Raw genomic sequence first — 13288 nt, 5'->3', positions numbered from 1 at the left:
ATGGTGTGTATGTGACGGTGCCAGCAGGTGGTGGTGATGATGATGGTGGTGATGGTGATGGTGATGGTGGTGATGATGGCGTGTATGTGACGGTGCCAGCAGGTGGTGGTGATGGTGGTGGTGATGATGGTGATGGTGGTGGTGATGGTGATGATGATGGTGATGGTGGTGGTGGTGATGGTGATGGTGGAAGTGATGGTGGTGATGATGGTATGTATGTGACGGTGACGGTGCCAGCAGGTGGTGGTGATGGTGGTGATGATGGTGATGGTTAAGTGTCTTGCTCAAGGATTGTGATGGTGGTGGTGGTGGTGGTGGTGATGATGATGGTGGTGATGGTGATGGTGATGACGGTGGTGATGGTGATGGTGATAGTGGTGGTGATGGTGATGATGATGGTGGTGATGGTGATGGTGATGACGGTGGTGATGGTGATGGTGATAGTGGTGGTGATGGTGATGGTGGTGATGGTGATAGTGATGATGGTGTGATGGTGATGGTGATGGCGGTGATGGTGATGGTGTTGATGGTGGAAGTGATGGTGGTGATGGTGATGGTGTGATGGTGATGATGATGGTGTGATGGTGGTGGTGATGGTGATAGTGGTGGTGATGATGATGGTGTGATGGTGATGATGATGGTGTGATGGTGGTGATGATGGTGTGATGGTGGTGGTGATGGTGATGGTGTGATGGTGATGATGATGGTGTGATGGTGGTGATGATGGTGTGATGCTGGTGGTAATGGTGATGGTGATAGTGATGGTGATGATGGTGTGATGCTGGTGGTAATGGTGATGGTGATAGTGATGGTGATGATGATGGTGTGATGGTGATGATGATGGTGTGATGGTGGTGATGATGGTGTGATGGTGGTGGTGATGATGATGGTGTGATGGTGATGATGATGGTGTGATGGTGGTGATGATGGTGTGATGCTGGTGGTAATGGTGATGGTGATAGTGATGGTGATGGTGATAGTGATGGTGGTGGTAATGGTGATGGTGTGATGCTGGTGGTAATGGTGATGGTGATAGTGGTGGTGATGATGATGGTGTGATGGTGATGATGATGGTGTGATGGTGGTGATGATGGTGTGATGGTGGTGGTGATGGTGTGATGGTGGTGATGATGGTGTGATGGTGGTGATGATGGTGTGATGGTGGTGATGATGATGGTGTGATGGTGGTGGTGATGGTGTGATGGTGATGGTGATGATGATGGTGTGATGGTGATGATGATGGTGTGATGGTGGTGATGATGGTGTGATGCTGGTGGTAATGGTGATGGTGATAGTGATGGTGATGGTGATGGTGATGGTGTGTATGTGACGGTGCCAGCAGGGCGCGCTGTCAGCCAGCTGCAGACTCCCTGCTGGATCAGTGACTCACAGCAGCAGACACTCAGCTCGGGTTTAAAATGAAACAGACTCATGGAGCTTTTAATTTGAAAATTTAACCGACTAACTAATTTAACTTTACACTTGAAGTGTTCCGGGTTCTAGTCGCGGGTCAGTTCTCTGCGTCGTGTAACTGGGTCAGTGCGCTCCGCTCCGAGGCTTCAGGCTGCAGCAGCAACAAGTGGACCGGAGACAGAAGCTGCTCTCTCAGTATGGGAGCCGCTCAGAGTCCCGCACGGAGCTCCGACTGAAGTCCGACATACTGGTAGGAGATCCGGGACCTGATCCTGAACCACGGACCAGCTCACAGCAGCGGGGACAGACAGGGATGGATAACCCGGGTAGTCAGACCCGCGGACAGGAGTCCAGCAGCGGAGCCCGGGACGAGCTGCCGGTGGGTCTCACCTGTCTACCGGAGAGATACCGGACCGCCAAGTTCAGCCTGGCGGCTCACCTCCTCTGCTGGGCTCTGCTCAGGTGGTACCAGGTAGGTCCAGACCAGAACCCTCTCTGTCCGTCCGTCCGTCCGTCCGTCCGTCCAGGGCTGGGGAAGTTAAAGTAGTAGTTGAAGACAGACCTGGAGAGTAACTTTAGTCTGGAGAGTAACGTTAGTCTGGAGAGTAACTTTAGTCTGGAGAGTAACGTTAGTCTGGAGAGTAACGTTAGTCTGGAGAGTAACTTTAGTCTGGAGAGTAACTTTAGTCTGGAGAGTAACTTTAGTTTGGAGAGTAACTTTAGTCTGGAGAGTAACGTTAGTCTGGAGGGTAACGTTAGTCTGGAGAGTAACGTTAGTCTGGAGATTAACGTTAGTCTGGAGAGTAACGTTAGTTTGGAGAGTAACTTTAGTTTGGAGAGTAACGTTAGTCTGGAGATTAACGTTAGTCTGGAGAGTAACGTTAGTTTGGAGAGTAACGTTAGTCTGGAGATTAACGTTAGTCTGGAGAGTAACGTTAGTTTGGAGAGTAACGTTAGTCTGGAGAGTAACGTTAGTTTGGAGAGTAACGTTAGTCTGGAGAGTAACGTTAGTCTGGAGAGTAACGTTAGTCTGGAGAGTAACGTTAGTCTGGAGAGTAACTTTAGTCTGGAGAGTAACGTTAGTTTGGAGAGTAACTTTAGTTTGGAGAGTAACGTTAGTCTGGAGAGTAACGTTAGTCTGGAGGGTAACGTTAGTCTGGAGATTAACTTTAGTCTGGAGAGTAACGTTAGTTTGGAGAGTAACGTTAGTCTGGAGGGTAACGTTAGTCTCTGGTGTAGATTCAGATGAGCTCTCAGTGGTCACACTATGACTTATTAAAGGTCCCATATTGTGCTCATTTTCAGGATCATGCTTGTATTTTGTGTTTCTACTAGAACATGTTTACATGCTGTAATGTTAAAAAAAACTTTATTTCCCTCATACTTTCGGCCTGAATATACCTGTATTCACCCTCCGTCTGAAACACTCCGTTTTAGCGCATTTTGACGGAATTGCAACAGGATTGCGTTGCTAGGCAACAGCTTGGGTCCATGTTTACTTCCTGTCAATTGATGACTTGCTATTGACCACCATCCTCTTCCTCTGTGCTTCTGTGTGTACGACATGAACATGCTTAAATTGGACTATTCACACACAGGTAGATATAGATAGATAGATAGAGAACAGCTGGCTTGCACTACACCACCTGTGTTTTTAAAGTAATATCCCTATACAGTCCTTTTGGTCAACCTGGAGCTGATGCATGCTCGCCCTTCGGACATTTGATCTGTAATAAAGTGCCCCAGATATTTAGTTTTATTACAAACACATAGAACTTGTCCTGATAGATAGAAAGCTGGAAAGTTGAGCTTCTTATCCCCTGTTGTTCTATAAATCATGACAACATGCACAGCCTGTTTTACAGCCTCCTAGTTGGTCAGATAAATCATTCATGTACACATTAAAGGGGGCGAAAGGGTGAAAGTAACCCCCCCCCCCCCCCCTTCCCTCCCCGTCGTACTCCGTTACCAACGCCAAAGGAATCAGAGACTCTATTGTCCCATTTGACCTTCATACTGTGGTTTGCATACCAATATATACCAGGACTCTTATAATGCTATCAGGCACGCCCCTTTGACTCAATATAGGAAACAATTCTCTGTGATTTACTTGGTCAAAAAGCCTGAGATGCATCAATAAGCAGTTTCTATACCATTTCAACATTTTGGCCAAGTATTTTCCATATCTGCCATAATGTGATGATATATGATACCTGATTGGTCCACTCCACGTGGGTCTACCAACCTATTTAAAGGTTCCATATTGTAAAAAGTGAGATTTTGTCTTTTATATTATAAAGCAGGTTTAAGTGCTGTATAAATACTGTTAAACTATCAAAACGCTCAATATACGGAGAAATACACACAGCCCATATTCAGAAATTGTGCGATTGAAACAACTGTCCATTTGTGATGTCACAAATATACAATATTTGGACCCTTACAGTGTTTTAAATGAAAACATTCTAAATGTGTCCCTGTTTATTTCCTGTTGCAGTGTATGTAAATAACATCAGCTGACAGGAAGTAAACATGGACCCAAGCTGTTTCCTAGCAACGTAATTCCGTTGCAATTCTGTTGAAATGCACTAAAACAGAGCGTTTCAGACAGAGGGTGAATACAGGTATATTCAGACAGACAGTATGAGGAATTTGATGTGTTTTTTGAACATTAAATCATGTAAACATGTTCTAGTAGAAACACAAAAAACAAGTATGAACCTGAAAATGAGCATGATATGGGACCTTTAAGATATTCTCTCCTTTTGTTTGGCAGATTAACCTGATGAAGGTTATTAATAATATATCTCAGAGGACGGTGTGCCGGAGTCTTTTTGTTCCAAATTTCAATATAAACATTGTAACTTTATAAAGTGAACTTATTTGGAGATGAAATGCAAATAAAAAGCAATACTAGGTCTAAAGTATGCCTATTTAATTAACCATGCACATTCAGTAGCACACTCTTCCATCACATGTACACATCATTTACCAGCATCCCATTAAATAGGATTTCAACACAATGTTAAATGAGTCAACTCGACTAGACTTTTATTATTTCTACTACATATATTTGGCAAAGTGTTTCTTTCTATCTGCATATGACATGACAAATACAGCCTGAGCAAACAACCCTTATATTTCCATTTTATTCCTGTTATTTTTTCCCATGGAAAGTCTCCACTTTGAATATACCTGGAATTTTGCAACCCTAAAGCAGAATATACAAATGTGCAGCAAGGGGCTCAGTAATATTCACATCTGTGGTGTAATGACTAATATGTAAGCAACATTTTCACAGTGAAAGCAGTACCGCATTTCATGGAAGATGTGTTTATAGAAGTTCTTCACAGGTTGTTTTATTTGGAGGATTTTTAGATGACAGAAGAGATGAAAGTATCCAGTATAAGTAGACAGATGTGAACAGATCTGTTCCGTTACCATTTCTTCAGTTCTCTTGTGACTCCTCAAATTCATCTTGGGATCCCTTTGATGGCCCCAGCCCCCCAGGTTGGAAACCACCGGTGTATAGGCATTTTGCTTCAGCACCAGTGCAGCACCAGTGGGATTGACATTTGGATGGCTTTAGTTGCCGAACCATCAACATACCTTTAAGGTCCTCATATCGTGCTCATTTTCAGGTTCATACTTGTATTTTGTGTTTCTACTAGAACATGTTTAATTGGTGCAATGTTCAAAAAACACTTTATTTTCCTCATACTGTCTGCCTGAATATACCTGTATTCACCCTCTGTCTGAAACGCTCCGTTTTAGTGCATTTCAACGGAATTGCGTTGCTAGGCAACAGCTTGGGTCCATGTTTATTTCCTGTCAGCTGATGTTATTTACATCCACTCCAATAGGAAATAAACTGGGACACATTTAGACTATTAATGTTTAAAACTGTGTAATGATCTAAATATTGTATATCTGTGACATCACAATTGGACAGAAATCCTGATAGCTTGTTTCAAACGCACAATTTCTGAATACGGGCTGTGTGTGTTTCTCCGTATATTGAGCGTTTTGATAGTTTAACAGTATTTTTATCGCACTTAAACCTGCTTTATAATATAAAAGACATGAAAATCAATTTTACAATATGGGACCTTTAACTGTACTGTAGTTATCAAATGCAAATACAGAAATGACAATGAATGTTTTATAGATACGGAAAATATAAAGGTCTGTTTGGGATGCTGAAAAAGGAACATGGAACATTTTACAGATGTGCATTTATACATTTGGTGAGATATACAAGTGCAGAGGTGTGAAGGCCTGACCTGACCTGTTTGTCATGACTCACTGCACATTGTCTTGACAAAACCATTAGCAAGCGTAATAAGACAAGGGTGTGTCAGGAAGAGGGTCGACCCCCAAGGTGGAAAATGTCCGTGGACTCTGCTCGTGTTCTTGACAAGCAAAGTCATGTCTTGAATCTGCCCGCAGGCTCCTCTCTGCTCAGCAGCTTCAATAGGTTTAGTGGCTCACATCCAGCCAGACTGATCCACCTCTACACACCCACGGATTCCAAGGTTCAGGTCATGGACATCTGCAGACATGCAGCGTGTGCACTTGTTTTGTTTTTGAGTGTGAATGGAAGAGCTTGATTCATTTATTGAAACGAAATAGCAGAATCTCAGGAGCAGGACCACGACTCAACAGTGCCACTTTCTGTATTTACTATAAATACCTGCTTAACCTCTTGAAATCAGGACGATCATGTCCAAAGTTTTCATCAGCCCACGCCAGCGCCAGCAGACCAGCGGCAGAGGCCGAATACTTCTCTGCCGGCCGAGCCTTTTCCTCGCAGCACCTGGTGTAAATATCCTTTGGGGTATGGTAGAGCATTGCCTATTATATGTTCAGCCCAATGAACCACTCTTTGAAGGGCCTTGGCATCAGGTGATGACAACTGAACCATCTCAATGATGACTGAGCAAAACTACATCTGTAAAGAGATGCAGTTGAAATGAAGTGAGCCTTGTGTTTAAGACTTTTGTCCCATGTATCCAGTCAGGTTGTCCTTCTCTATCTACTCTGAAGTCAGACAGGTGTTGTGCTTCTTGCCCCGTTAGATTTAGTTGGTTTTGAGAAGAGTACACCTTATTCATAAAAGTACAGTTTTGTATTAGCATTTCCTAATATTAATAATAATAATTGGCCACCAGGAATGAAGATCATGTGTTTAACTTGTGTGCTGATACGTCCCCCTTTTCTTCTGTTTTTATCATAGCCTTTAAAACAGTATCAGCATATATAGCTTAATAAGCACCAGCTTTGAAGTGACTCACGCAGGCGTGAACCCTAGTTACCCATGACCACCCTTACACATTATATAGTGTCGTGTTCATTTTATTTTGTCAACGGGCTGCAAGTCTTCTTTGTGCGAATCCTTTTTGTTTTCAAAAGAATATTTTGACGAAAGAACATGAGGAACATTCTGAGCGCATAACTGGAGTTTGAGAAGTCTTATCGGATGTTTTATTTGCTGTGAAAGTAGGAAGCACTCTGTGGTAGCTTTCTGTGAATTCAAACTGACAGTCGAGTGTTCCTTAAAAGAGTAAATGTCCTATAAATGCCTTACAGAAATGTTCTCTTTCTCTCCTCAGAAACTCAGATGCCAGTCTGCTCCTCTACAGGTAAGAGCATTCCTTTTTTTGACAACATCCCCGACACTTAACAGTGATGCTTTTACAGTCTAGTCAGGATTGTCAGGGTAACTAGGTTGAATACCACAAGAACCCTGATCAGTGGAGGGCCCTAACAGCCACGTGCATGGAGCTACATCTGAAAAAGATTCAGGGTCTTGTTATTGTAGCATTTGCACACATGCGTGCTGGCCGCTTTATGTGCACCACTTCCAAGCAGAGTGTGATGTTATCGATGCAGACTCACAACAAGGGGATAACCAGGGCCGGGTCCGGGCCCAACCTGAGACGTTCTCTTCTCTTAGACCAGGGGTCAGCAACCTGCGGCTCTGGGGCCACATGCAGCTCTTTAGCTCCTCTCGAGTGGCTCCCTGTGGATTTTTAAAAATGGAAATGAATAACTGTTTTTTTGTTTACATTTTCATTTTTATTTATCATTGTTGTAGGTCTATGGTACGACGGAGTATTAGGGCCACGTTGAGGAAAAAAAAAAAATCTGAGATTTCAAGAATAAAGTCATAATATTAAGATAATAAAGTTATAGGTTTACGAGAAAAAAAGTCAAAGTATTATAAGAATAAAGTCATAATATTATAAAGTAGTAATTCTACGTGTTATTTTCTTTTTTTCTTGTAATATTACGACTTTTTTCTCGTAAAGTTATGACTTTATTCTCGTAATATTATGAATTTTTTCTCTTAAAGTTATGACTTTATTCTCGTAACATTACGACATTTTTCTCGTAAAGTTATGACTTTAGTCTCATAATATTATGACTTATTTCTCGTAATATATTGACTTTATTCTCGAAATCTCAGATTTTTTTTCCCTCAATGTGAACCTAATACATTTGTACTTGGGCCCTCACTGCATTAGACTTATATACTATATACCTAGACTATAAACTGTGTTACCTTCATCACAATGATCAAATGTTTTGCTATAAAAGATTTTTTGCCTAAAATGGCTCTTTTGATAGTAAAGGTTTCTGACCCCTGTCTTAGACCAAGCAGTGTTACACTCACATACAGTACATGTGTGTGGCTGTGTTGGTGACCAGACAGAAAGCTCTGTTTTCAGACGCGTGTGTTCACCTCTCAGTACGTCTGTAACTTGTACCTGACATGGTTAACTCTGTGGTTTGAAGTTTTAGTTCCTATTTGTACTTTCATCTGTCGGCCTAACTGTTCACTGATCACTTTTGGAGCTTTATTTTCGATGTCTGTTCTGGGCAAGTTTCATCCGGCATCATGTACCAAACGTGCAACCTGGACCTAAGTGGCAGAAGGACGCCATTAACCTTCTGTGTTGACGGGTGGTGATGATAATGGTTTCCGGGCTGCCTCGCTCTCTCTGTCCTGTTGGGCAGGTGACCCAAATGTCTGTGGAAGTCAAAGTCAAGACTCACACCTCTCTCTATCCAGTTAGTTATCCATTATGCCGTTACCTCAACTAGAAGAGGATGCAGAGACTCTGAATTGACTTAAAGCCACATAGTAGTTTTGGGGGCGGTGGCCGACAGCTTGACGGAGTAGCAACGGCTAACAATAAAGGGGCGGGGCTTAGCGAAGGGTAAATTACACACATTGACAGCAGATGCTAAAACTGATCATTTAAAAGGACTTGTTGTAACTTCTTACACGTATAAATCATTGCGGGTCGGTGTCCCATGCACGCTCGCGTTTTGCTACGCTGTTCAGACTCAGACTGCAACACAAACGCAAAGTTCTATCTAGTGAAGCCCGTCTGTTAAACAGTGTTGGCCGCGCTCGTTCTCGCTCTTTCGCTCCACTCCGACGTGCATGCGGGCACACTCCACACTGCAGAAGAGTTAGTTTAGCTCTGAGAATATCTAGTGAATGTACAGTGGGCGTTTGTGCAGAAATAACTGCTGCAGCTCCTCCAGACCAACAGAGGTTTCCCATGTCTTGTGAAGTGACGGGGCTCCGCAGAGAGAAACGTTATCGTCTCCGACCAAAACTTCGGTGTCTCCCCTGTTCCCTCCGGCCGCGGTCGGGAGGCTGAAGCAGGAAAAGCCAACACTAGGATCAGCATTGATTCATGGAGAGACCTTCGTCTGGTCAGCTAACATTACTGCCAAGCAGCTGAAATATAGAGTGATATTGTGCTTTTAGCTGACGTGTGTCGCCTCACTGTTTTGAGCGATGCTCCTTCATGTCTATGTAGAGCGAGCACAAGCGCGAGCAACAGGACGCTGACTTTCGTTGACTTAACGGCCACAGGTGTCGCTGTTATCAAGCAATTTCTGATTCTTACAAACAATCCCTTTAAGTGTAAGAGGACTGAGCTAGCATTGGAGGCTTTATTGGAGCCTCTGTTCACCTTTTACCTGGTTTAAGGTTTTTTGGATCACTGCTAATGCTTTTTTTTATATGAATTTCAAAGGCTCACATGACTCCTGCTACTCACTGGGTAGTTGAAACCATGTGGCACCAGAAGCTCCTCGTGTTTTAGTATTGCTTTGTAACTCTTTGGAGTTAGTCATGGTACCCTGTGTCAGAAGAGGACATAATTGTTCCGTGCTGTGACTTAAATCTTCAAGAACAACCTAGAAAACCACACCACACGGCTCAAAGTGTAATTGACTGCTTTATCTTTTAAAATCCCTTGTGACCCGTCTCTGTGTTGTTCGGGCACCTCTACACTGCAGTGTTAGGGAGTGAAATCACTTCCAGTACTGTGACCCCCACTTGAACCTGAATACCCCCCAGCTCATACAGTCTGCCTGTCAGCGGTGGATTCCCTGGGAAGTGGAGCTTATTGTGTAAAGAAAACCCAAACTAAATTCCACACTTTGAGGACACAGTGTGGGCAAATGGTATCAGAAGCCCTCTCTGTAATTTACAGAAGTATAAGGAGTTGGGTCTGGTTCACTGTGGAGTTCAGAAACCACAGCACACAGCAGTAATAGAAGCTGTGGGAGCTGTCTGGACCTGCTGCTGCTCAGTCTGCTGGTTCTGTTGGGTTCACAGTTTTACAATCAATAATCTCAACAGCAATACAGAGAGGCTATGACACTGTTTTTCTTGCGTTCTTCATCAAATGTAATAAAATGTTTTAAATCTAAAATGGCCAGGGTGTTTTTAAACTGAACCAGTGCTTGTTAAAGCAGTTTAAAAAACCTCAAACCCAGCAACCGTGCAGCCGATCCAGAAGTCTGCACAGACCGGCCATTTTCTCCTGCTGACTGGATGTCTTCTCTTCAGTGGCTCAGTAGTTTCTGTCTGAGGGCATCTCAAAGGGCATTTAAAGCTGCCAGGACGACGCCGGTTGCCAAGCGCTAACTGCCACCTTCTCTGTGGCTCGTTTCAGTAGGCCAGCATGAAGGAGCTTCAGTCTGCGTCCGTCCGCAGCACATCACAGTGTGTTACAGCAGATTATCAGAGTCAGGGCCCGCGTGGGATCAACTCAGTTCACATCGTGCAGCCGGACGGCGAGCTCAAGCTTTCTGTGGTGCAAACAACAGTAGCACAATATTAATCTGTGTAATTTAGTTTTGTTTTACATTAGGGATGCACCGATACCAGTGTTTCCTTCTCGTTTAACACAGTTTGAAGATGGTTACTGCTAGGGATGCACCGATACCACTTTTTTTCAGACCGAGTACAATTACAAGTAGCCTACTTACATTTGGGTACCCGCCGTTACCGAGTACCGATACGAGTACTTCTCTGTGCCAAAAGACCCTTGTTAACAGCCAGCTGGATGGTGTGAGCGACACACGGCATGCTGGGGAGTCCCGCATACGAGGCGGTCTAGGTCGGCTTGGAAAGGCTCGGGGTCGGGCGCACCACCGGTCCGTCTCGCCCGCAACGTCGGGGAGGTGGAGCGTGAGGACCAAAAAGATGGTGACGAGAGGTTAACGTCACGCTGCTGTAAGGTGGTATCGGTGCCATTGTATCGGAGATGTTTTGCGAGTACGAGTACATGAGCACAGTATCGGACCCGATACCCGATACTGGTATCGGGTATCGGTGCATCCCTATTTTATAGTGTACTATTGATTTCATTATCAATTAATTCATATATGTGATAATATCCTTTTAAATACAGCTGGGCATAATTTGATTTCTCGATACTAGTGCCAATAGAATACCAAAACAATTTTCAATATCTTACTTTGAGAAATATTATCATGTTTTCATGAAAGCCCTTTTTTGAAAAGAGAGTTGACATATTTAGATTTTCATATTCATACAGCTGGCCCCAGTATTCAGAGTTCAGCACTGCATACTCCACCCTGATAGTTCCTAAATCACAGAAAAGAACGACCTCTCAGTGCAGGGACACGGCTGAGGAGATAGACCCAGTCTGTCCTGATTGAAACACTGGTAACGTTCCTTAGTTTCACAGAAAGTCCCAGAAAGCCTCTAGAAAAGTTCCTTCAGTGGAGTAAGTAGCCAATAATAGTGATACTTTTCTATATCAGAATACAGCACAGGCATCTTTCAGTAGTCAGAGATTCTGACTCTCCTGGACCTGCTGCTGCTCAACTACTTCCTCGCGTTCCCCAACAACCCTGACACCTAAGAATTCAAGTTTGTTAGTGTAGTTCAGAGGTCTCCAACCTTTTTTTTCCCTCTGAGAGCTAATTTGACAAAATGAAAGTGTCTGAGAGCTCCACATAGCACCAAGGTGCACATCGCCAATAGCAGATATAATGTCTGTCTTCCTTTTATGGTCCTTTAATAACGTTTCAGCCACCGCAGTCATCGCCTGTATCACAATCCCACCATAGGCGAAGGGCTTTTTGTGTTTCTTTACGACGTGTCCACTAAACTAAACTAAACGTTGTCCTTCTTCATCGGTTTGGTAAACAGAGACTGTCGTCTTTAAAGCGTTGTTTTCAGCTCCTTTACCTTCTCCGTTCGTAGACCGCTACCAGCCAGAAAAGTCCCGTGACAAGTTGCCGTGGACTTTGGTGAAGTGGAGCTCAACGTTACATCTTTGACAGACTGACAATGCTCGCACCACAAATGAGACACACACACTTGTCATCACCCATTCCTCATTAAAATCGTATATTTTTTGCCTTTTATTGGCCTGGCTATTTCATTGTCAAATCTGGTGTACGTTTGCTGGTCTGCTAACATCGTCTGGTGTTACCGCGTCGCTGATGTCATGAAATTTGAAAGCAGCGCAACTTGTTTAATTGTCGGCTGATTGGCAAATAATCATTTTGTGTCAGAAGGGGACCGGGATGTCTGTGAATTTGATTGGATAGACATTTAAACTGGTTTACAATGTGACTTTGTGTTTTAAAATTTATGACCATATTCTTATAGCCTATATACTGCCTCCCTCTGGCTCCCACTAGCCTCCCTCTGGCCTCCCTCTGGCTCCCACTAGCCTCCCTCTGGCCTCCCTCTGGCTCCCACTAGCCTCCCTCTGGCCTCCCTCTGGCTCCCACTAGCCTCCCTCTGGTCTCCCTCTGGCCTCCCTCTGGCCTCCGTCTGGTCTGCCTCTGGCCTCCCTCTGGCCTCCCTCTGGCCTTCCTCTGGCCTCCCTCTGGTCTGCCTCTGGTCTCCCTCTAGCTCCCTCTAGCCTCCCTCTGGTCTCCCTCTGGTCTCCCTCTGGCCTCCCTCTGGCCTCCCTCTGGCCTTCCTCTGGTCTGCCTCTGGTCTTCCTCTGGCTCCCTCTGGCCTCCCTCTGGTCTCCCTCTGGCCTCCCTCTGGCCTGCCTCTGGCCTCCCTCTGGTCTGCCTCTGGCCTCCCTCTGGCCTTCCTCTGGCCTCCCTCTGGTCTGCCTCTGGTCTCCCTCTGGCTCCCTCTAGCCTCCCTCTGGTCTCACTCTGGCCTCCCTCTGGTCTCACTCTGGCCTCCCTCTGGCCTCCCTCTGGTCTGCCTCTGTTCTCCCTCTGGCCTCCCTCTGGCCTCCCTCTGGTCTGCCTCTGGTCTCCCTCTGGCTCCCTCTAGCCTCCCTCTGGTCTCCCTCTGGTCTCACTCTGGCCTCCCTCTGGTCTCACTCTGGTCTCACTCTGCCTCTTGCCTCTGGTCTCCCTCTGGCTCCCTCTAGCCTCCCTCTGGTCTCCCTCTGGTCTCACTCTGGCCTCCCTCTGGTCTGCCTCTGGTCTCCCTCTGGCCTCCCTCTGGTCTGCCTCTGGTCTCCCTCTGGCCTCCCTCTGGCCTCCCTCTGGTCTCCCTCTGGCCTCCCTCTGGCCTCCCTCTGGCCTCCCTCTGGCCTCCCTCTGGTCTCCCTCTGGT

The 13288-nt window shown here is 45.1% G+C and overlaps 1 protein-coding gene across 2 annotated transcripts in view; it reads left to right on the top strand.

Annotated features, from left to right (window-relative positions):
• Nucleotides 1-1527: 1527 nt before the first annotated feature.
• The window catches only part of arhgef4 (Rho guanine nucleotide exchange factor (GEF) 4), a 103416-nt gene continuing 91655 nt past the window's right edge, over nt 1528-13288 (top strand). For both annotated transcript variants that reach the window (XM_037756459.1, XM_037756458.1), the window contains exons 1-2: nt 1528-1885; nt 7026-7055. In XM_037756459.1, the coding sequence (XP_037612387.1) occupies nt 1727-1885; nt 7026-7055 (189 nt within the window). In that variant the 5' untranslated portion in view covers nt 1528-1726. The remainder of the gene's footprint in view (nt 1886-7025; nt 7056-13288) is intronic.

Source organism: Sebastes umbrosus, chromosome 21, assembly GCF_015220745.1.
Source record: "Sebastes umbrosus isolate fSebUmb1 chromosome 21, fSebUmb1.pri, whole genome shotgun sequence".
Lineage (NCBI taxonomy): Eukaryota > Metazoa > Chordata > Actinopteri > Perciformes > Sebastidae > Sebastes > Sebastes umbrosus.
This window is presented reverse-complemented; position numbering and strand designations above follow the sequence as displayed.